The sequence below is a fragment of the Neolamprologus brichardi genome, chromosome 7, assembly GCF_056152115.1.
Source record: "Neolamprologus brichardi isolate AB-2024 chromosome 7, ASM5615211v1, whole genome shotgun sequence".
Taxonomy (NCBI): domain Eukaryota; kingdom Metazoa; phylum Chordata; class Actinopteri; order Cichliformes; family Cichlidae; genus Neolamprologus; species Neolamprologus brichardi.
Genome location: NC_142110.1, coordinates 61,628,110 through 61,653,863, shown reverse-complemented (window position 1 = coordinate 61,653,863; position 25,754 = coordinate 61,628,110). Strand labels below are relative to the sequence as shown.

The 25,754-nt window shown below is 38.9% G+C and overlaps 1 protein-coding gene across 1 annotated transcript in view; it reads left to right on the top strand.

The window, feature by feature from the left end:
- Positions 1–25,754, top strand: part of cpne2 (copine II) — a 53,013-nt gene that overhangs the window by 5,162 nt on the left and 22,097 nt on the right. Inside the window, exons 4-11 of the mRNA XM_087844050.1 lie at positions 8,945–9,124; positions 9,322–9,396; positions 10,080–10,151; positions 12,400–12,483; positions 12,658–12,747; positions 13,046–13,144; positions 15,131–15,217; positions 16,943–17,002. Of these exons, the coding sequence (XP_087700176.1) occupies positions 8,945–9,124; positions 9,322–9,396; positions 10,080–10,151; positions 12,400–12,483; positions 12,658–12,747; positions 13,046–13,144; positions 15,131–15,217; positions 16,943–17,002 (747 nt within the window). The remainder of the gene's footprint in view (positions 1–8,944; positions 9,125–9,321; positions 9,397–10,079; positions 10,152–12,399; positions 12,484–12,657; positions 12,748–13,045; positions 13,145–15,130; positions 15,218–16,942; positions 17,003–25,754) is intronic.

Sequence of the window (25,754 nt, the reverse complement as noted above, 5' to 3'; positions counted from 1 at the left end):
GGATGCGTCATCATGTTAAACAAATAATTTTTTCTGATTTAAACTTTGGAAAAGCACCAAATAAGGGGAAACACCAAAATCTGCTACTGATGACATTTCTCTTAAAGGTGCAGGGTTAAACTGAAGTGAAAGCCATGTTTCCAATTAGAAGTGTGGCTTTCTGTTGCTGCATTTGAGTTGCCTGGAATGGAAAAGGAATGTGTTCACAGAATATAAGAGACATTTTTACAATTTGACAAGCTTACTTCACTTTAACACTCAATAACTGGTAAATTGAGGATTAAAAATGCGTTGAGATCATCAAAAATTAACTAGAAAAGCATTTAGCTGTAAAAAGTGAAGCTTTCTTTCTAATGACATCCAGTTGTGTAGAAATTTACAGGAAAACATCCATCAGCTCCTTTGCTCCTTGCCAGGCTAACTACTTGTCAGTCACTGCCCTAAGTTTCATAGTCAGATTTCATAAAGCTGAGGTATTGATTTTGAAAATGCTCAGGTTGAGACTTTACTGTGACCTTTACCAACCAGCGCGTGGTATCATGGTGGCTACGTGTATCTTTATTGAACAGGCAGTGGAAAACGAATGCCTTTGGCTGCTGCATTAGCTGTTTATTGGATTTTAAGGCCTCTAGTGTTATTTTTTTGACATAGATTTGGAAACACCTGCATTTATAAGTCAGAAACTGGTAACTATGTGTAGTTAGTGGCTTGGTGGTCCATACCAGTGATGAGAAATGCCCATCGGGGATAAAGCCACTCAGGTGGTTTTAATCATTTTGACTGTGTTAGTATGTACATCTCATTCACTCACCTGTTCCTTGTACCCATTACAAGATGGCACTGAAGTCTAGTTGAATGGCATAAAACATCACTTTATTCTCTTTAACCAGAGCACAGGTCCAGACAGCGTAAAGAAGTGATTATACCTTCGTTTTTGTTGTTGTTGGTTTTTACCGTTGACAAGAAAACTAACAGAGAAGTAAACAACAGCTGTACTGAAATCCTTTCTGGTCAGTAGAGGCTCTCACTGATGTGTGCTCATGACTCAAAGCAGAAAGTTACTGGTTTGAAATCAGCTGCTAATTCTTCTTCTCTGCTTTGGCTTTATGGTCAGCTGGAGAGTCCAAAGCAGAAGAAACAGATCTTAGCTCAGTAGCTTTGATGCACCTTTAATTTATCTGCCGCAGTATAAAGTGCCCCGCTGAATGAGGGGAAGGAGTTAATGGTACAAATATGTGTAAATACGTTTTCCCAAAAGCTCATTGAAATGGTTTGCTAAGGCAAACAAAATGCTTATTAGAACAGTAGTATGACTGTGATTAGGGCTCGTTTGGGTTGTTTCCTGCAAATAGCAACAACTGGGGTAATAGGTTGACGCCAAAACTGAAGTGCAGCAACTCTGTTGCTAAATTCCAGTCGGTTTGATTCAGCTTTGTGACTGTGATATTGTGATATTGTGACTGTATTTTGTATCAGATCTTGGTCAGTTGGTTTTGCTTTTTGTTAGCTATTTTTATATAGTTCTCAGTTCATGGTAATTATGTATTTTTCTTGGGTTAATTTATATTAACAGGTCTTCAAATGCTTCATCCAGCTTTGTGAAGTCAATCTTTTTGCCATTACTAATTCACTTTAAGCGCACTTGAGGCGCAGTAAAAGTACACAGTGCACATCGACTGTTGCTGTGAGCTTGAGTCAGGTTTGAAGCGTCGGTGCAGAGGTCCAACATGAGAAGATGGTGATAATCATGAGGCCATTTTCAAGACTCCAGCACACTGCTCGCGAAAATCAATAGACAGAATCATTGCCAGCTACTATATTTCTAAACAGAGCAGTTTAGCAAACATCTATTTTGAAGATTTCCAGAAACGCAGGGCATGTGATGGAGACGACTGAGCATCGCAGTTGGAACGGACATTTGATGACGTTTAAACTACCAGCTCACTTGCTCAAAGTCCGTATTATGTCGGAACAGCACTGTTAATATTTTGTGCATTCACTGCTAGGAAGTGGCTGTCATGTGTCCTGATCATACATGGTCTATCCACGTAGACCCACTGAGGAAACAAGTTGAAGATGCTCAAGAGGAAGACGGTGATGAAGTCTTGGTGTGTGCAGGCTCCTGCTTCGATGCTTCTGCAGCTAACAGCTGGTCAACAGAGCAATCTGGGTTTTTTTGTGCCTGTGTGTGTGTGTGTGTGTTTGTGTGTAGGCGAGTGCCTCGGGTTGCAGCTAGCTGTCGGTCAGCAGGGCATGTGGCTCCGATGTGAAATTGCCAACAGTTACCATAGCAACGGGAAGGGAAACAAAAGCTTAGTGCTCCTAGAGTGAGGCAACGATGGAGGAGGCGAAATGAGGCCCGAACCTTTTCGCGGATATTATCCACAGCTCGCTGTTTTACTCACGCTCAGCTTTCTCACTTCTCTGATCTCCTCCTGTTCCTTTCAGTCTTTTTCTCTGATTGTCTTTCTCGTTCCCGTCGCCAGCCTTCCCCTCTCTAGGTCTCCGTGTCTCAGTCTCTTGTCTATCTTCGTCTGTCTTGTGAGCTAGAGGTGTGAGAAGCAGCTGGGTCCATCGGGGAGGGGAAAGAGAGAAAAAGTGGGTACGAAAGGGTAAGAGTGTGAGAACGAGGAGGCGCGAGAGAGGGAGATGAGAAAAGGGTGCAGCAGAAGGCGAGGGGAAAATTATCCAGAGAAAGACAGGAGGATGAGGAGGAGGAGGAGAGAAAGACAGCGAGGTGATGACATGAATGAGCGACAGAACAAGAAGAAGGCAAAAGAAAGTGAATGACTGTAGCCGTAAATGGGAGATAGCAGCCAAAGTTAGTGTTAGAAAGTCTTTGAAGAATGTGATAGGTCTACAGAAATATGGATCTCAGCTATGTAAATGATGTGGCACCCAAGTATCACACTACTGAGGCTATTTTCTAAATCCAAGGATTTTTTTTTCTCCGAGCTTCCAACTCCAAATCCCAATACTAATCTCAACACGTGTTATAAACCCAGATATAAGCCTGTAACACTGTAAGTGAGAACTCACAGGCAGTGGCATATTCAAACCAGAGGGTTTAAAAATCTAACAGTCCTCTGCAGTAAATGCAGCCTTATTTATTAGATCTACATTTGTGATGCTAAATGATACTCAACAGTAAGTTTTGTTATAATTCATTCCAATGTAAACTGGCCTGTTGCAGATGTTTATAATTCTGTATCATTAGATACCAACATATAGGCTAATAAATGTTGTGATTTTAAGTGCATTAAATCACTGTGTGATGTGTGAATGGCGTGGTTCACATTAAGCCCCATATAACTGACATTTTGTAGTAATTTTCATCTTTAAATACGTTATAAGAATATTAAAAATGTGTCTTAAAAAATAAAACACACCTCTACATTTATCACAACTTCAAAGCTCTACGATTAGTCCCCAGAGTTGCAAGTTTCCAGTCATTTAAACTTCTAAGTTATTAAATTTAGCTGTTCGATCAAAAGAATAGAAATCCAGCACACGAACAGTCAGTTCATACAAGTGTAGGATTAATATTACGTTTAAAACTTTCCACACCAGAGTATTGTTTTGAATTTTCCACTCGTAAATGATTAAGGACTCCCCAGAATATTTGATATGTAATTACACATATCAAAAGTAAGAGCAGAAAATTAGATTTTTTCCTTTTTTTTTTTCTTTTGCATAACATGAAAACACTCAGTGCTAGAATATTATTTCAGTGGCGGTAAAGGCTCCTTCGTATCATATGTAAATAGACTGAATGACTGAAAATGTTGTGCGCCAGACTATTTTAAACTGAAGCTGAACATAATCTGCTCCAGATCGGGTTATGCAGTAAGCACAAGTTACCATGGTGATCAATCCATGTTCAAAGAGACACTGAAAACTCAGACTTTCAGCTCAGTAACTCATAACATACAACAAAGTTAGTGAGTGCACAATAAACACGGGATATTTAGAAGCCTCAGTAAATGGTGGTAAATAGACTGAAGCTTAAAGGAAAGTGAACTTTGGACATGATTCGGGACACAAACAAGACTCGCAAGTTATATTAAAATTGTTGTAGCTGATGACTAAATAAGTAACTTTTGCTGTCAGCCACTGTGTTGCATTTTTTATGGTTATAACACATTAAATTTAAACTGTAAAGCCAAAGCACACTTTCACTGGTACATTTTTGCACCTGCCAGTTGTCAGTGTTTAGCAGAGATTTTGTTGGTGCTGTAGGCTGGTCCTAGTGATTATTTATTAGCAACATCATCACCGATGTCTTTAGAGCCGCTTTGGTTTGTTTCAGTGATTCAACATCTTGGTATTGAGCTGTTGGGCTGAAGTGTCTGCTCAAATCTAAGGCACGAACACTTATAACAGATTGCTTCTAAATTCCTTTAACTCACTATAAATTAAGCTGCGGGATGCACATCTATTGTATTTGCTTTGTTGAAAGTCTATTTATTTATCTATCATAACCCTATCAGTACCTGTACCTTTCTTCCTGTACCTGTTTCTTCCAGCTGCAGCTCTACAGCTTAATTTTCCCTGCAGCGGGCAGTGCCTCTATCTGAAGTAATCTCAGTGACCTGTATTGTTGTTTTTCTTTTTTATCTAGTAGTAAACATAAACAGATAAGAAAGAAAGGAGGCATGAAGTGCCAGAGGGATCTGATTCATTTCTAAAGCTCAGTGAACCAGGATCAAATCCACAGAGGCACTGCTATGAGATTTTAGCCTGCTGGCGTGCTGTGATGTCCCAATAATATGAGTTTTTAAGCTACGAAGTGCAGCCATTCTCCACTGCTGCCTTCCCGTGAGTCAGACAGATGGATAAGTGCTGCAAGCACCGGTAGCGGGGTGAAGTTAAAACCTTTTTCCTGCTGGAGTATCTCAGTTCTGTACTAATATCATTACCTACAGTCAGAGAGAAATGTATCTTAGATAAAAGCATTCCCAGTAGCACGAGAAAGGTACATTTTATAGAATAGAATAGAGTAGAATAGCCCTTTATTGTCATTGTACATGTACTGGACAGAATTCAAATAAAATATAAATATAAATAAAATGTAAATAGTAAAGACATCAGGAATAAATAGCAAACAAGAATAGTGAAAGGAGTATATACAATATATATGAACATTGGAAGATCGTATGCAACCACTGGGACCCGTCAGGATCAAGGAATTCATTTCTCTACAACTGTTGCAGGAAATAAAGATGAAAGAAGAAGGTGTAATTGCATAAGAACAGCTAAGTAATAGATGGCGGTACTGCTGTTTGCTGCAGGGGTTTTTGAGGAAAGGCTGGTGAATAGAAAATACACCAGGATTCTGCAGAAATGGAGATTCTTTTGAGGTTAATAAACTGTCTAGATGTGCCTTCAGTAAATGTTACTATGAATAAAAGTGTTAGATGTTGGGAAATGGGCTCAAGAAAAAAACTGTTCGATGTTTGGCTGGTCTTAGACACTATAGGGCAATAGTGATGGCTCCATAGTTTGATGGTTGACATATATGCTTGGCAAACTAAAGGTCACTGTTTGAGTTCCAGCTAGAGACACAAATCCCCTTTGGGGTTGTATCAGGAAGGGTATCTGGTTTAAAACTGCCAAATCAAATATGTGATGCTATCTGACTCTTTATGTCAAAGGAGCAGCATTACAACAGCATACAATTATTAAACAGATTAGCCTATGAAAACACGTCTACTGTACAAGTGTAAAATTTACGCCCTCCTTCACATTTTCAAAATCCGTTCAGTGAGACAGATTGGAGTTATTGGCGGCTGATTTTGGCCCCTGGTCCTTGTGTTTGACACCAAAGGTTTAGAAGGTCCCATAGGTTTGGAGATCATCAACAAGAGTTTTCCTTTCAAAAAGAATTTCACTTTTTTGGTGTGTATCAAAGTTCAGTTAGTTTAATTTAAATTCTCCAGACTGAAATTCTAGACATCCAGTGTAAAGTGTTTGTTTCTTTCCTGTGAACCTGCAGAGGGTTAGATGCATTTTTGTAAGTGTTTTGCATTTCATCCCTCCCGTTTCCGTTATCGGAATGAGCTGAACTTTTTTAAGGCCTTTTATATTCAGTGGTGACAGGCTGAGTATATGTGACCTCGTTTAATGATCGTACGTGTCGTGGGTGAGTCAGGCTGGAGAGTAGCACGGCCGTGGGATTAGCCAGTCAACTACCTGGTTTAGAAGAGTCAGAGCAAAGAACATGACTCTCACAGCACTCTTTTCAGGCACCCACACCCTCTTATCTGTCTGCTGTCTGGACTGCTCTCTGGGGCCATGAGAACACAGCGCATTGAGAAACATCAAAAACAATGGCTTTAGGGGAAAGGGTCCCTTAAATTGGATAAAGTGCTGTCAGACGGCTGCAGCTTTTTAGGACTTTGTTTTGGTTTAAGGATACATTTACCACAAAGCACCGCAGCAGGCTACTTTAAAAGTTCCGATAAATCTGCTGTTTTTTATCAACCCAGCGTCAGACCAAGGTATAATATTTATAGGAATCTATAGTAATTCTGGGGATGGCAGGTAGGAGGCACATTGTTGGGTCTCTGTCTAACACACTCCCACAGATTTGATCATCACTGGCCAAGTTTGTTTGTTTTTTTTAGCTGCATCTTGTTATCGGGGGGAATCCTGGCTTCGAGTGGGCGCCACAGACTTTACGACACGCCGATGTCACAATCAGGGATGCTGAAGAGTTGCCCGAGGCTGATTCTTGTTTAATGCGTTCAGTATTAAATGTTTTTAGAGAAGTGTGTGTCAAAACTAATGTTAAGACTACACATCATTCTCTTGGAATCTCTAGAGTAAAAAAGATTGGAGAAACACAGACACACGCATATGTAGCAACTCAAACTATTTTACAGTCGTTTGGTGCGTTACAGTTGCCAGATACATATCAGTATCACTTTATTAAATTGCATATGCATGTACATACTTTGCTTTTTGTAAACACAAACAGTAATATTTTTATACTATATAAAAACTTGTTTGTTTGTTTTTTGCAGCTTTGTAAGATTTCAAAATAAAATCCAATTTTAATTTTAATTTTAATAATTTTAACTTTTGCAATTAAATACTCAAAAGTTAAATTGATGATTATGTACGATAGTATTTACATGTATTCATACTAATAATTCAATTCATTATTATGTTTCTAGTCATTTATTTTTAGTCTTTTAAGCTTTCATTAAGAATTTACAAAGCTTCTGTATAAATTGCCACATGTTGCAAGATTGCAGAGACTACCCAGTCTTGCAGTTTTCCACAACAGAAGAGTCACAGCTACTTTAGGCTATTATTTTGTAGGGGTGGGGGAAAAAATCGATACTGTGTAGTATCGTGATATTTTGTTTGCTAATAATGTATCGATACAGGGACAGCAGAAATCGATATTTTGTTACAAAATGTTTTTTGTGCTCTGACTTCAGAGCATGTTGATCCTTTTTCTGAGCAAGAATCCTGACATTCCTTCACTGTCCAAATGTGTTTAACTTTTTTTTTGGCAGCAATAAACATGACAGTTTACTTATTTTAATTTAAGACATGTTTTATTTTAATTAAGTTTAAAACTTTTTTATTTAATGTAAAATTATTTTTTGTTTTAATTTACTTTCAAATTCTTCAGTTGCTGAATGGGCTGCATAGATTTCATAAATTGCATAGTTCAGAATAGCTATAATTGTACCAGATGGTTGCATTCAGTTAAGTTGGACTAGACTGTAATACAAACCGTTCAGTTTGTCAACAATAAAACTGAAATGAGAGAAAGACTGAGTGTGAGACTTTGATATTAGATAAAATGAATATTGATAAAGTTTACCTTTATGTACAGAATTTGAATATCGCAAAATATTTTTAAAAATTGCAATAATATCGTATCGTGCATTAAGTATTGTGATAATATCGTATCGGGAGTTGTATGGTGATTCCCACCTCTATTATTTTGGCATTCAAGTCTTGTTTAACCTCTTAAGACCCAAACTCTTCCACACCATGCATTTTTAATTTTTCTTTGATATTTGGGCATATTGGGGCCCAGTGAATGTAAAAACAAAGAATTACCAGATTTTCTTTTACCCAATTTTTGTTTCTAAGAAAAATAAGAGCCACAAATGAGGATATTCGTTTACAAATTTCGATAGAACGGTAGCAGTATAATGTCCTTCTAAGTGGATATCAGGCCTTTGTAGAGCAAAAATTGAGTATTTGGGTCTAAATAACCAAAAATGTGATGTCCACATATGTGGACGCCAGGTCCTAGGAGGTTAAGGAACATGGACAGAAAACCAAGGGAAAAACTAGCCACTTGTGTTTTGCTGAAAGGGATGGAGCTTAGATTTTGTGGTGACTTTGAGACTGTTAGATGCAGGTGAGCAGCTATTTTGGTAATGTAGTGCCTACACAAAACCAAACTCTACAGGCAGGATTAACAAAGCTCTTTGTTAATGGTGGTAGAAAGCAATCCAAAACACAGGAACAAGGAAAAAAGGTCCAAACTCAAGACTCGAACTGGTAGAGGACACACAGGAAATCATAACAGATATCACAACAAAGGACAACCAAAGCTCTTTCTACAAACTGACACACTAAGACTAATCAGGATAACAGGAAACAACCGGGTACAAGAGGTGAGGCTAATGGGGTATAACAAAACAAAGGAAGTAAAACTAAGGATAAAACACAAAGGACTGCCAAAATAAAATAGAAACCAACTTAGCAGAGAGATGAAGACCTGACAACAGGACACAAGAGCATACTGTTGAGGAAGAAATAACCTAGGTCATGATCAATTAAAAACAAGCGCTGGACAGAGCTCGATAGTTCAGGACCAGGACTATGACACGCTTGTGAAACGTTAAAAGGGACAATACTGGAATTATTTAATTTTTACAGCATTTTTCTCTCCTTGTTTCTTGACCTTTAGCTGGGACGCACTGAAACAGCTGTGAACAACTTGAATCCAGTGTTTGGGGTGAAGTTCCAGGTGGACTACCACTTTGAAGAAATCCAGAAACTTCGCTTTGCCATGTTCGATGAAGACAAGTGTGCCACACAGCTCGATGAGCACGACTTCCTGGGAGCATTTGTTTGCACACTGGGAGTGGTACTGAATGATTTCTTCTTCTTTGGTTTGAAGTATATTCTTTATAACTACAGGTATAGCCTAGAGAAGACGGGATAGGATAAACTGAACGAGATGGAATTTATTCTTACAATTAGATGCAGACTGTATTTTAAAGTGGATTTTTGCTCAATTCCGAAAATAAATAATTGTTGTCCTGATTGTCTCTTATCCAATAGATTGTGTCCAATAAGAAACTTCACAGACCCCTGATCTTAGCCAATGGGAAGCCAGCTGGCAAAGGATCCATTACAGTAAGAATGTCTACTGTCTCTTAAAAGAAAATATTATGAACTATGAACTGAATATTATAAATATTATGAACTTATTTGTTTTTTTAAGAACCTTATTCACAAAAATAAAATAGAAATGGTCCCGAGAAGAGACCAGATTATTTAAGGGTAAGTTCCCGTTGGATCGTCAGTTAGGTTGGTTTAAATAAATTAAGTAAAGACACCCCAAGCTTATTAGCGTTAGTATTTTCCTTAAACTGGGGTGTGACGGGTCGCCATGTTGCCCCCAGATCTAATTAGAAGTAAGTGACTCAGAGCATGACCGCCATCATAACCAGCCCTCAGACCCTCTGAGGATCTGTTTAAAGGGTAGTCAGCAATCTAATAGTGCTGTATAAGGAATATATGGAAGTCACTAACCTGGTGACTTGGCCATGCACCTGATTGAAAGGTGTCAATGTCTCAATGCACTTAATGAGTTACAAGACAAATGTAAAAAATGCACACTGTGCTGTGTCGCCTAAACTTGCTGTTGTCTGTGATGTTTGCGTGAACGGTATGGCTACAGTCGCTGATCCTGAAGTCATCGAGGCTGCTGCCGTTACCGTGTTTGCCAACTGTTCCTGTTGCCTGTTGTCGATGTAAATGTTAATATTTGTGAGTGCTTCTGCTGCCGCTAATGTTGTGCGATGCTCTTATTTTAGATAACAGCGCAGGAGTTGTCTGACAACAGAATCATCACTTTGACCCTGAGTGGGCGTAAACTGGATAAGAAGGTAGGCAGTTAGACCCCCGCACGCTCACACACGTACACACACACACACTCAGGGTGCAAATCCAAACACACATACACACACACTCAGATATATTTGAGCATGCATACCACTTTAGGACACACAAATACAGCCCACACAGACAAGATTTAAATGCTTCCATAGTCTTCACCTTTGTCTGCCAAACAACAGGCTATCAGGTGCTGGGGTAGCTGGAATTAAAACTGTTGTTTTGACACATTAAATATGTATTTTTGGATGTTTGCTGAAACAACTGCAACCTCCAACAGTCATTCCTGCAGCATTTAGTATTGGCAGATAATTTTGATTTAGTTCTAGTCGTATCCTTTTGACTAAAGCATAAAATGGCTTCAGTCATAATTTCGACATCGAAATTCTTTTGATTTCAGTTTAGTTTTAGTTGAGTATAAATATCATAAGATTATAGTAAAGTAAAAAAAAAAAAAACGCTGTATAATCTCCCAGTGTCAATTAAACCTTACTGCATAAGGTCGCTGATAACAAAGACTATGACAAAAATAATTTTTCAAAGAAATTTATTCAATAAAATTGTCCCTAACAACACTTGTTGTTGTTACGGACACAACGGCCATATGTGCCGTGGGCATGATTGAACTGAAAGTGTATTGTGTGTATTGTGTATGATGGTGGGTTTGTAACAGCAACATGTTTCTAAACCCTGAAATATTAAAAAGTAAGTGCGCACAATGACTCAGCTGCCATAATAGGTGCTACCTTTATGTAACATTACAAGGTGTTTTGGCCTATGGTACAGTGCACTGTGTACTACAGTACACATATGTACCTTTTAAACACTATCATGTGGTGTTATTTCCGATTGAAGGACAATTTTAAAAATTGTTGATATTATAAAATTGTTACATATTAAATATCGGCGTTCAAGCAGCTTTGATATACTGCAACTCTAGCTGCTGGGTCAGAAACATCATAACTGTGAGCAGTGTTGGTCAAGTTACTTGAAAAAAGTAATCAGTAACTAATTACTGATTACTTCCCAAAAAAAGTAATCCCGTTACTTTACTGATTATTTATTATCAAAAGTAATTAATTACTTAGTTACTTAGTTACTTTTTAAAAACACAATTTACAACCTCAATAGGTGATAAAGCGATAGATCTTTCAGCCCAATTCTACTTTTTCTGCATAATCCATCGTACAAAATGTAATCAAATGGAAAAGTCTCTTTTTAAAACTTGTTTTATTAGTTTTAATCTTTTAACTTTATGCATCAAGCAAAAATGTAATTATATGCAACATTCTCTGACTGGAAGAAATTTGTTTAATATTTAAACCTATTTTCTGCACATTCCAGCACATAAAATATTTTTTTTGTGTGTGTGTTTACACTCACTCTTTCAAATAGATGCAAGTAAAACACAGCAGAAAATAAATAAAGTCAAAGACTAGCGGTCCTTTTGCTCTATTTTCACCTGTAAAGCAGGAGTTGGGTAGGCGGAGGTTTACCCTGGTGCAGGTGTGCCGCAGCGGTCAGTTGAAGAATCCGCGAGTTTCTCTGTGGATTTCCCATTACGTCGTAGCGCACTCGGTGCTTGCTTGGAAGTTTAGGGGGGTTTTTTCGCTGTAAAAAGAAGTTTTCTTCCCACGCACAATGCTAATGGACGTTAATGTTTTTGTCACTTTTTATGGAATCAAACTTAAAGTAAGGTCAGTACTTCAACGCTTTAAATGCTGCATGCTCAAACTCTCTCCCGCACTCGATGTATGATCCACTGTTGAGCTGCACACAGCTGTTGTCACGAACGTTGCACTTGCGTATGTCACTGTCATGAGACATTCTCGCAAAATAAATCACGGTTTTAGTAACGCAGTAACGCAGCGTTCCTACGGGAAAGTAACGGTAATCTAATTACCATTTTTGCAATAGTAATCCCTTACTTTACTTGTTACTTGAAAAAAGTAATTGGATTACAGTAACGTGTAACGCGTTACTGCCCATCTCTGACTGTGAGTAGGATTCAAGCTCAAGCTGTGTACCTGCTGTATGCTGTAGTTAAAACTCCAGAGAATTAATTAATCAATCTGATCTTTTAAGTGTTCGAAGAAACATTTTTTTTTAGAAATTTAAATCACCTGTAGTTTTGCAGTTGTCATGCAGTGGTTAGTGGTTGCAGTTTTGTGAAAGAGATAAGAGATGTAAACAGACAAAAAAAGACATGAGGGCAAATTCACCGTGTGTTTGTTTGTGCAGGACTTCTTTGGGAAGTCAGACCCTTACCTGGAGTTTCACAAACAGGGAGAAGATGGTAAATGGATGCTTGTGCACAGGACAGAGGTGAGTCATTGGCAGAGGTTAAACTTACCTTCATCTGACTGTTATTATCATTGACTGTTATTGTCAGCTAAACTTGGCCTCACACAAAGTGGTACAACTTTAATTACAGACATAAGTTCAGGTAATTGCATCATACATCCGCTCCTCTGCCTATTTTTGTGTCTGTGACTTCAGGTCATAAAGAACACTTTAGATCCAGTGTGGAAACCTTTTACCGTGCCTCTCATTTCTTTGTGCAATGGAGACGTGGACAGAAGCATCAAGGTTAGTAAGAATTTTTACTTTCTCTATTAGAAGACATGTTTAGTATCAAATGTAATCTTCACTGAATCTAACAGGTGAGATCAACTGTGAAAAAAATAAAAAATTATTTTATCGTGTCCTTTGGCTAGAATGTCAAACTTGAAAAAAAATGAAAAAAGAAGTGAAGAGTCAGTACAGAAGTGAAAGTAGGACACAGATACCAGAAACCACATAACCACTTGAGTTTCCGCTTTTATTTATAAGCTGCCCGTGTGAAAGAAAAGACTAGCATGATGTGATGCATTCTGCACAATTACAGGTGCTGTGTTATGACTACGATAATGATGGAGGACATGACTTCATTGGAGAGTTTCAGACCACAGTTGCAAAGATGAGTGAAGCCCAGAACTCAGTGGAGGTAAAACACTGACATGATTGTGCTTGTGGCTCCGTTTTAGCAGGTGGCATGTTAGCATGCTATTCGCTAGCAGATAACACAACTCAAACATGGTTTAACACTTTTTATTGATAATAAAGGTGACAGGCTCATGAGAAGAATGGTAAATGGTAAATGGCCTGTATTTATATAGCACTTTACTAGTCCCTAAGGACCCCAAGGCGCTTTACACATCCAGTCATTCACCCATTCACACGCACATTCACACAAGAAAATGATCTAGGTCAGAGAGCGGCTCGAGAAAGGGCTTATTCAGGATAAGCGGTGCCTCCCAGGTTTAGGATATCGCTGTTACACATATGAAAGAGGCGAGAGTAGGGGGATGCGGGGTGGGCCCCAGAAATGCTAAAAAATAGGTGTGCAAGCCAGGAAGGCAGTACGTGCAGCATACATAAAAGTAAAGCTAATGAGTTTAAGTATTTGAATCCTTTTGTAATGCAGTGTCAAGCTGTGTACACACTGGAAGCAATTGGGCCAACATTGCAACAAGAAACTAAAGAAAGTGAATCACATTCAGCGACTTTGAGCCAATACGGGCGAAATAAAAGCTGGTGATCAAAAGTGGGCAGGGCCCAAGATAAACTTGACGCAAGTTCTTCTAGACGAGGACCTGTATATGACATATGACCTGGATGTGAACACATTAGAGGGTCATCTAGGCAACCAGAACTTGGAATGTCTACAAGCAACCAGGCAGCAGTGTGCAACGAGTGAATTGTTTCCAGTGTGTACAGAGTTTAGTAGTAGGGTAATTAGATCATAATAAAGAGACATTATTTAAGTAAATACAATGTAATTACTAGACTTATAACTGTGCAATTGCTTGGTAGTAAGAGTACACATGGGTATATCTTAGGTTAGACTTTGTCTTACCGACATGGGAACAAACTTGTGATTGGGTTTTACTTTGGTAATTTCATGATATTTATCAACTGATATCAACTTATGACCCCAAGTGTTAACTTGTAATGTGAAGTGCTGTAATTCATTTCTTAACACATGTCTGCATTTCTGCGTCTTATGGCTTGATTTATAGTTTAGAAGCATTCATTTATACATTGGTATTGTTTCTAATTTTACTGAGATTTATTCTTTTCGCATGTGAGTTCCTGATCTGTCAAAGATGTATGATGCACTGATAAGAACGTAGGTCATTGATTAGCCGGTCTGTGTGTGTGTGCATGTGTGTGTGTGTGTGTGTGTGTGTTGCTAGTGAAACTGCATGTGTGCATGTGCCAAAGCGGCCTCATGACTTGTTCTCCCACTGAGTCTCATCATGTGTGGTAATGATGTTGGGTGGGGGAAATAACAAGGAAATAAAGATAAGAGGCAGGATGGAGAGATGAAGGGGGAGTGGGGGGGGGGGGGGTGTAAGCAGAGAGAGAGCGAGAATGGAATGCAAAAAAGAAAGATAAAAAGAGAAGTGCTTTTGAGATGTAAAATATCCCTTAGCTGAGCCTTAGTAACACGACAAGGCATTTAGAGTTACCTGTCATATGAATCGCTGACTGACTAAAATGTCTGTTTTGATCAGACATTGCCACCTAAGAGTGTGTCTGTGTGACTTACAGTATTACCAACCATCCTGTCCTTCACTTTTCTTTCAACAGCATCACATAAAATTAAATCTTTCTGTTTTTTAACACTGTATTGTTTTCATTTTCTGTCTACATGTAGGTAACTGTATTAATGGCAATCACTATAGTTTGACAGTCAAGGTGAACCTGCTCTCATCGTTATGGGGAAGCTGTGAATCCAAGTCGCAGTCTTTCGATCGTCTGCCTCTCTGATCATTTTCCCATCTCACACCAACTCTTTTCAACTCTGCTGTTATCTCAGCTTTTCCTCTCCTTGTATTGTCCCTGCTAAACCCACTCCTCTGTTACTGATAATGACACATTCATTTTAATTTCTTTCATTACCTCTTACCCATTCCTGTATCTGCAGGTGGAGTTTGACTGCATTAATCCCAAGAAACAGAAAAAGAAGAAGAATTATAAAAATTCTGGAGTTATCATTGTCAAGTCCTGCAAGGTGAGGACGGATGAAGGTTTCTTAGCAATCTTAGAATTGCAGTAGATGTACTCTTTTTCTTACTGCTGTCACCGACACATTCAACTTGTGGCTTCACATATCAAACGTGTTTCCAAATCTAAAATCAGATCAATATTTTTATTCTTAATATATTAAGAAGCAAATAACAATAGTTACAGCTTTGTTGTAAACTGGGGAATCTGTAGTCAGTCAGGAAATTGAGTGATATTTTAAAAGAATGAAAGCAACGTTTTGGTTTTACATGCTCAAGCATTCAGCATTATTAGTTGTCATGTTCTGATGTTTCCATATGGTTTAATGTTGGTTTTAACTGAAAGCTTATACCTCTTATACAGGTGCTAAGCTTATAGTAGATTTAAAAAAACACTGTGATTGTTACTGTTACGGTTCGGAGCCCCTTGTTGCCTTTATAACTGCCTTAATTCTTCATAGCATACAAGCTGCTGGGAACATTGCTCAGAGATGCTGGTCCATGGTGACATGATGGCTTCACACAGCTGCTGAATCTTTGTCAGCTGCACATCGATGCTCACTTTGAACTTCTGCATGGCCAGATGCACTAGATCGCTACCGTGTTGATGATTGAAATTTGTGTTAACAGACAGTTAAAGTCCCCTGAAAAGTTTTTAGGAAGGGGGCAGAAGAAACAGAGCAGTGATGTTTTTCTACAGTTCCACTTATTTGTGTTTTAGTTGCTCCAGCTTCGGAAGGAAATGCTCTCCATTTAGCTGCTACATCTTTACCAGCCGCTTGTACACTTTAACTTTCGATATTTCGTGCGAACCACCTTGCATACCTTGGCGCCAGGATTTATAAGTGAACCATGAGGCTTCACTGGAAAGTTCTGCAGTAATGAACTAAACCAGTCCACACAGAGCAACACAGCTAGGTGATATTTCACAATGAATTCAGCAGTACAATTGAGTAAAGTTTGATAATACCACTGGTATATCAAACTTTTGTTTTAAATATTAGCTCAAGAAGTTTGATCCATTAGCAGTCTAAGCAGGAGCAACAAAAATAACTCACCTACTGTAGCAAATCAAACAAATTATCCGGCCTCTCATTACGTCTTAATGATCCATCTTAACACTCGACTCAGTGAATTTCAGTTTTGATCAACTGACACACTTCTAACTGGGCGTTCATAACTCCACTTGAATAGCTAATTAGTACGATGGCTCAGAGCCCCACAGAGGACACATTAAGCTGAACCATGGAGTCTTTAGATGCCTGTTGGAATGACATTAAAGCTGTGTGCGTGCAATGACAAGCTTTCATAATTGATTCCTTTCCTTCTTTCCCTCTTTTTTTTTTTTCTTACACACAATCATGAACAAGCCTTTGTACAGAGACACACAGAGGGCACAGCACATGAAGAAAATGGCTAATATAGTAATTATATTTGTTGGCTGCCAGCAGGGATTAGACTAATGACGGTAAAATCCATGCTAAATATTCATTGTAATTGGAGTGCTCAAACAAGATAAGTGGTGCTCTACTGGTTGCACATTATGTCACGAAAAACATATGTCAGGTTTGTTTAAAATATTTAAAAAGAATAATGTCTGTGTTTATGTTTGCAGCAAAGTTAATGGTGAATGATAGAAAATATAATTTCATTTATAGATCTGATCTTCAGCAGATCAGTTCTCACTTGCGCACTTATTTTCCTGATTTCTTGCTTTTTTCCCGTGTCTCTAGATTACAAGGGACTACACTTTTCTGGATTACATACTGGGAGGATGCCAGCTCATGTTTACAGTAAGTACGATATTAGCTTGCACGTTTATATCGCTGCAGTAATGTTATAATGGGACATTGATCCAACTCTAACCCTGTGTCTTTTATAAACCAAAAGAAAAAGGGTTAAAAACAGAAAGGTGGTACTGATTGTTGTAAAGAGGAGAAATTGGGTATCGTGAAATGTTGAAATAGTTGAAATGGAAAATGAATGAGACAAATGAGGAAAGAAAGGGAGAAAGATAAACAACAAGAAGATATTTTACCAGAGGGAGGGGGAGAGAAAGAGAGGCGTCATGGTCTATTTTGGTCTCTTGTTAGTAGAAACTCTTGTGTGTGTCCGATGATGTCACACCTTTTTGTGCAACTCAGTGAATGAGAGCGAAAGAGTCCTCTTTTATAGTAGCCAGGCGCAATCGCTGCCACACATTGAGTTGTTTTATTAATATATTTCCTATAGCACTCATGCAATGAGAGAGTACACACATATACACACATGCACTTCACTGCATGTACACAACGACCCTTTTTTCCCTCCTTCTCTATCTCTCCAACAATTTTCCAGCTTTGTGAGCTAGAACCAGGCTCCAGATGTAGCAGAATGAAGATAACGTAGTTCCTTACATTTTGTGGTATTTCTTGTAAAATGTGTTCTCAGATTGGACATCTGTGCACCACATTGTACTGTTATATTTGTCAAGATTCATGTTTTCTCTACAGATGTACTGGAGGAGAGTTATTCATTTCTGATTATATAAAATATAATGGATAGTTTAAATATCCTCCATGCACTTTGGTTTTATTCTCTAATGCTGGAAAAAAAATACTTTGAGTACTCATATAGAGTAATGTAAAAAAAAAAGTACACCCTTACAGTCTGAGCACTTCTGTAAAAGTATATGTTTTGTCATTTTGCTAGTCTGGAGCATTCATGTGTATGTTAACACGATGCCAGCCAAATTCACTTTAATCTCGTGTTGTGCAATGCTCAGAAAAATCTGCAAAAAAAAATCCAAGGGCAACAGATCTCAGTAAATGTTAAAGTTTATGATGGTACAATTAGAAAAGACACTGAATAAGAATGACTTGTTTAGGAAGGGTTGCCAGGAAGAAAGAAAACACAATAATCCCAAAATCCCCACCCACATGTCAGCATGGGTTAAGTTTGCAAAGTTGTATCTGACAACAATGGACAGACAAGACCAAAGTGGAGATGTTTAGCCACTAAGTAAACCGTGAACAACAAAGTATTGCAGAGTCAAATGTGAGGCCGATATCTAAAATTTGACTCAGATTAGTTGATGCCACGGGACGATGATCCCAGCAACACTACAGCAGAATGTCTGATAAAGAAAAAGATCGTGGTGTTTCATTGACACAGACTTCAGCATGAAGTGCTGTGGTGGGACCTTAAGATAGCTGTGCATTAAAATCAACGCCTGCAAACCTTAATGAACTGAAGCAACACTGTAAATAATAGTGATGGGATTTCCGGCTCTTTTTAGAGATCCGGATCTTTCGGCTCGGCTCACTAAAAAGAGCCGGCTCTTTCGGCTCCGAACGGGCTCTTTAGGTTGTTTTGTTGCTTTAATTAATTTATCATTAACAATAATATAAAATTATGCAGAAAAGGAATTACTAATGTAAAAAAAGTGGTTTTATTTATATATGTTTATATATGGCCCCTAGAGACAAAGCACGTACAAACTCTAAAGCATATACAAACTCCAAAAAGGCCTGCATGATTTCTGAATCCTTTATCATCTGCAACTGAAAATAGTAGATGATTACTATACCTTTCTAATGTGATGTTGTTGTCCCTCGCTCTCTTTCTCTCTGGCTCTGTTCCTGTGCTACTGTGAGTGTAACTAACGCCCCTCCCCCCTCTGCCCAGCGCAAAGTACAGGCCTCGCGTGCGGAGTTTAGCGGAAAAAAGGGCGAGAGAGAGGGTGAGAGAAAGAAAAAAAAAAAACCTCACGGCTCCCAATAAGGAGCCGGCTCGCGTCGTTCACTTCAAAGAGTTGGCTCTAAGAGCCATTTCGTTCGCGAACGACCCATCACTAGTAAATAAGAGAGGGCTACAATTCCTCCTGATCTGAGAGACTGATACAAAGTCATCCAGAAAACAGTTTCTCCAAGTTATTACTGAAAGTGGCTCTACAACCCACTGAATCATGGGGTGGATGAGTTTCTGAAAAGGTCGCTGTTACATGATTGCAAATGTTGGTATTCAAGAGAGTAAATACATAACCACTGGTGCTGGAGTGACATAACCTGTACTCACAACAACAACTCTTACAATGTGAAGTCAGGAAAAGAAGTATTTAATTAAATCGATGCAGCTCTACATATTAAACCGGCCAAGACAGGAAAGGCTATATTACATTTTTAATGCAAAGCATCTGGGATAACAGTTGAGTTCCATTATGTTTATTCTCTTTAAGAAGGAAAAGGTTTATATATTAACACAGTCCATCGTGTAAATTTGCTAGATTTAGCCATATAGGCTAATTTTCATTTGCAGCCACTGGAGGTTAGTGCTATTCATAACCAAATTAATGAAATCCTAACATCTTTCAGGGAAAACCCACATGTGAACACATGTTGTGGGGAAATTAGTGTTGTGGGAATGGGCAGTATGCTGAATTTATCAGTCGAAATTGAAATGCGTAGGAGTTTGTGCTCAGTCAACATGTTTATATATGTGCTGATTACCTTTTTGACATAAACTCTGTGTATTTAAGAGGACAAGAAGCAGTTTTGCCTCAAGGCTCTAATGTTTCCCAAGTGGACACATACATAGAAGTATCCTGTTTTATCTGCTATGCCTAGTATCTATTTAGCAAGAAGGCATGTGTGTGCATGGTGCAAGGGATCGTACGAAAGTTCATACAATTAGAGCACCCAAAGCTCACAGCACAAAATGTCTGCATAGCCCCTCACAATAATGCACTTTCACAAGCTACATACACACACAGTAATAAACCATCGGAACAATGCGTGACTACCTGTAAATTACTAATTAAATGTTAAATAGATATGGAAATATCATCATTATCCACCCAGGAATCTGTTTTCATTATTTGCAGCATGTTGACACTGCAGAGTAGTTTCAGAGTAGCTTCCTTCTGTGATAGAAGGCAGTGTTGAGTATTTTTCTGGTCTCAAGAAAGCTGTTCTTGTGCACTGAGCTGTTGAGAACTACATTTTGTCTGAAGCAGTTAGCTGCTAAAGCTGCTAATAACAATGATAACCTCCAGTGTCAACCTGCTATTTACACCTGAGCTTATTGGTAGAAATGAGGCTTTAAAAGAAAAACGAATAGTTAGACACTTGACTACATATTTACAATATGGTTGCAAAGCTGAAACTTGAAGGAACTGACGGAAGGGCACCACCAGGAGTGGAGCCTGCGGCTTAATTTGACTCAACACGGGAAACCTCACCCGGCCTGGACACAGAAAGGATTGACAGATTGATAGCTCTTTCTCAATTTAAGTGAACATGTGTTTCTCAGTTTCATTTAATTTGTTTATTTTTGGTCTAAAATGTCCAACTTTTCAAACAGTGCCCATTACATGCTGCTACATGCTCAACAGTATGTGGTGCTGTGATGAGAGCAAAACACAGATTTTAAAGAATTTTGGTTTTAATTTTTCTCAGTAACTAAGATGTTTTTAGACTTTCTAGATTTTAGTTTTTCCAGCTAACTAGAACGGAACAAGTGGTTACATAAGTAGCTACTTACTGTAGCTACTTATGTAACCACTTGTTCCATTCCAGGAGTTAAAAGCAAAGATGAAATCTTTCTTTAATGAGTTTAGTGTAATATTTGCAGCAAAGCAGAACTCTTACTTCTCTAAGACCAAAACTTCCTTACCACATTTTTTTCTTTATTTCTATAATGAGGATGACAACGTTTTGCTGTTAGTTTTATTTGTAGATTTACCCTTTTATTTGAGCACAGCATCACCTACATAGCCATTAAAGAAGATTTTCACATAGCTCACAATTTGAAGTAATTATTAAAACTTTGGGTTTTGAATGACCACCTGTTAAAAATATGAGTTAGCATTGAGCAGAAAATAGCATGCAGATTTGCCAGTCTGCCAGTAACATATTAAATATGAAGATCACCTGTTAGAAAGAGAAGCTGATTTTACCCACTTTGTTTGTAATCACTGAACAAAAATTACAGCCGATGAAGCCGTTAAAACAGAGGCATTATATAATCATGCTGTAACCTCCAAAGGATGCAATGCAGATCATATTTCATTGCTGAATTTTTGATAATTCTAGTATTTATTGAATGATAAATGGGCTTATCATAATTCCTCTTGTATATACTCTACTCGGCAATTGTCAACCTGTTAAAACTAGAAGTTGGATTTCTGAGTCGTCCAGCTGTGATAGGCTTTGAGCTTTAGGGCCATTAGGACGCTCTATGTCCAGCCTTCTCTCTTTTCGATGGCTACCGTGAAGGTGAAACACTCATCCCCAGGTAATCAGCCAGCAGTCAAGTGCCCCAACAAAAGGTTGGACAGCTCTCAGCCATGGCAATATTGCAGCGTTACTGAAAATGCAAACATCCAACACAATGTGTTGAAATATAATAATTACTGGAATTTGCAAACAGGTTCTGACTCACAGAATTGTTTAAATACTTTTTCATCAGTTCCTCACTCAAGGCTCTGCTCTTCTGGAATGTGTTGAATTTCAGTGCAACGAGAACATTTTCCTGCAATAGTGGTGATGAAATGAGCAAATTTGAGGCAGATTGGTAACTTAAATCCTCCCTGCTCCCTCCTAATCTTTTGCCGTTTGTCACAAACCTGCAGCTCTTTCACTGAGTTACACACACACACACACACACACACGCAGAGATATTTTACCTTCTCCTGCTTACAGGCTCATTTGCTTCACACACGTGAGCACAAACGTGTATCCTCCACACCCCATACTTCACACTAAACACTAAAATTGATTTTAAATGCAGATTCCATGGGTAACTCATGACACACACACACAAAGCACAAGTTGAAAACTCACTATCTGTGTTCATACAGATGTTTTCCTACTGCGCTCTGAACAACCGTGGCGTAGGTGTACATGCACACGTACACAAACATTACACCTCACCCTTTTATGCACGCTGACTGATTCAGACATGTATAATCTCGCGCAGATTCTCAATTACCAAAGAGTTCTCCTCACGTACACACTGGCGTTTATATGCTCGGATTTTAGGACCTCGCTCTCTTTCTGTGTTCTCACGTACGCGGGGAAGCGGTCGTGTACAAAAAAGCCCATCCTCACAGTCACACACACACATGCAGAAAGAGCTGTTCTCCGGTGTTCAATCAGACTTAGTATGGCTATAATCCTAATCTCCGCGAAGGGGAAGTCTCTCCTCTGGGCTGCAAGAGCTTGAGGAGAGAGCCGCATTTCGGTTACACACTCCAACACAAAGAGACAGCCTGCTACTGCTGATAGGCTGTTTATGAAAAACATTTTTACTAAATTAAGATATTGTTAATATCATATGTTTGATATCATTCAGGGGCCATATAGAGAACAATTAACATAATGGATTTTCAAGAATCGAAAGCAGACTCTTAGAGAGTATCTATAGCTTGTGTATATTGTGTGTATATTATACCACAGTGAAAGAAACCACTTCCTGCAGTGTAAGCTGAAACTCATATTAGTAACCGCTGTAATGGTCAAATCCATTAGTGTTCATGAGGAGAGTCATTGCTTAGCTTCCATGTTAAGGAAGTTCATTTCAATGTGTTCATTTCTACCTTAAAGACCATTTTATTAGGTATCTATTGCCAGTAATAGGTTGAACTCCCCTTTGCTTTCAGAACTGCCTTTATTTGTGATGATTTGTGGCATAGATTCAACAAGGTGATGGAAACATTCCTCAGGGATTTTGGTCCATATGACACCATCGCATAGTTGCAGCAGATTTGTCCACTGCACATCCATCATGCATCATGTCCCGTTCCACCTATTGGATTGAGGTCTGGTGACTGTGGAGGCCATCTGGGTATAGTGGATTCATATCGTTTAAAAAAAAAATCCAGTATGAGATTATGTGAGGTTTGTGATGTAGATGTGTTATCCTGCTGGAAACGGTCATCACAAGATGATTAGTTAGCAGCAATATTCAGGTACCCTGTGGTATTTAAATGATCCTCAGTTGGTTCTAAGGATCAAAGTGTGCCAAAAAAACATCACCCACACTATTACACCAGCAGCCCGAACCAATGATACAATGGATCAATGCTTTCATGTTGTTTACACCAAACAGCAGAAATCGTGACTGATCAGACCAGGCAACATTTTCCAGTCTTCTCCTGCCCATTTTGCTGAGCAAATCGTAGCCTCAGTTTGCTGTTTTTAGTTGACAGTGGTGGCACCCAGTGTGGTCCTCTAGTGCTGTAGCTCATCTGCTTCAAGGGTTGGCACGTTGTGCATTTACATGGTAAATGGTAAATGGACTGATTCTTATATAGCGCTTTTCTACTCTCCCGGAGTACTCAAAGCGCTCTATACAACATGCCACATTCACCCAATCACACCCATTCTCACAAGCACTTTATCTATACTTAGTGCTATCTAACTACATTCACACACATTCATACTCCGATGGACACATCGGAGAGCAACTTGGGGTTAGTATCTTGCCCAAGGATATTTGACATGCAAACTGGAGGAGCCAAGGATCGAACCACCAATCTTCCGATCAGTAGGTGACCTGCTCTACCTCCTAAGCTACAGCCACCCCGTAAGTAACTCAAGTAAGCCAAGCCATGGCTTGGCTTACTTGAGTTCCTGTTACCAGCAGTCTGGCCGTTCTTCTCAGAGTTAATCTGGCCAGAGAACTGCCGCTCGCTTGCTGTTTTCTCTTTTTCAGACCATTCTCTGTAAACCCTAGAGATGCTTGTGTGGGAAGATCTCAGTAGATCAGCAGTTTCTAAAATACTCATACCAGCCTGTCTAGCACCAACAAGCACACCACGTTCAGTCGCCTTTTTCCCCCATTCTGATACTCGCTTTGAACATGATCAAGCAGGTGGTCTTAAACATTTGCACTCTTCATCTTAATCATAGAGATTCAGAGTGCAAATGCATTGCAGACACTAGCAGCATTAGGGATCTAATGCCACGCCGGCCTGTTTTGCATCTGTAAGGAAGTGAAGAGCTTTCAAGGATGGTAGTAGGTTTTGCTAGTTGTTTCTTTACCTTTTATGGAGATCTGATTGTTTGTTCTGGTCAATCACTTGTCTTTTTTTCTTTTCTTAGAAGGGAAAAACACGATTGAGACATTAATGTTCATCGGAACTAAAGCAGCATTAGTGGAATTACTCTTAGTAAACATAATTTAAAAAATACAGTTTACTCAATTTTTCTTTTGGATTCAAACTTTTCACAAATCCTAATGCCAACAGCATCTTACGCAGCTTCTCCTTTCAAGATTTTGTCAGCTTTATGTTGTTAAATCCAAGTGTAGCAATCAAATCTACTCATGATGATTAAAATAAAGATGATCGATCGCCACTTTCCTTTCCCTGCTGATATTCAGATTGCCAGCAATAATAACGATGATTACTCGACTCAAGTAAGTTGGCTCCCAAATTTAAATCCTCTTATCACTTTTATCTTTTTGCAGTGGATCTATTTTTGAACATTTTTAACTGGTTCACATCTCTTAAGCTGAAATTGCCTCGTGAATTCATTTAAACTCATTTTATTTTGACAGGTGACTCATAACCCCTTTTGATCAAACATTTGAAAATTAAAAAAAAAATGAGAGAGAGACGTAGACAATGGAAGGAGTCAACCTCCATTCAGTTACACATTCTGCCTTTCAGTGCTGCAGAATTTACAGCATAGTTATTCTCACAAATATATTTTCATCATTTTCTTATCGTGACTACCTCGGCTGAAAAAATGAACAGAATGTCATGTTAATAACAGCTGCTGTGCTGCTGCAGAATGACACCGAATCAAAGAGAAAGTCGGATGCTACAATCTGTTCTACTATACCTTTTTTGGGCTAGTCCAAAGTCGGTGAAAGTGATTTCCTGCAGTTGCATCACATTTCACATGTAAAAGGGAGATTATGTCTTTAGAGCTAGTCATTTTTTTCCTCTCCTCTTTTTTTATGCATGCTTTTATTTTGTTTATCTAAAAAAGCATCAGCGTGAATAGCATGTAATTTTATTTCAAAGTTTTTAGTCTCTGCCGACGTGGAATAATTAGTGTGTCGATAAAAACAAAATAGAACAGAACTGGTGAACAAATCATGACATATAAGAAACACACACAGTGTGTGTGACTAGCAGCAATGTGGACACTAAAATGTCAGTAAAGTCGGCAGCTTGATAGGAAAGATAACTCGAAAATACTGTTTATAAAAGACTGACAGCTTTTGGGTCTTTGTGCTGTGCTGCAGGGGTGTCGCCCCCCCCCCCCCCCCCCCCCCCCCCACACACACACACACACACACACACACACACATTTAGAGGTTGCCACGGTGCCTTGCATCCTTTTGTGTTACTCAAGCCATCTGCATGTCCTCCTTCACACGTCCATGAATCTTCTTTGGTCTTTATCTTTCCCTCCTGCCTGGCAGCTTCGGCTTCATCATCCTTTGTCCAGTACATCCACTATCCCTCCTCGGCACGTGTCCAAAGCATTTCAGCCTTGCCTCTCCTGCTTTGACTCCAAATCGCTCAACCCGAGCTGTCCCTCTGATATACTC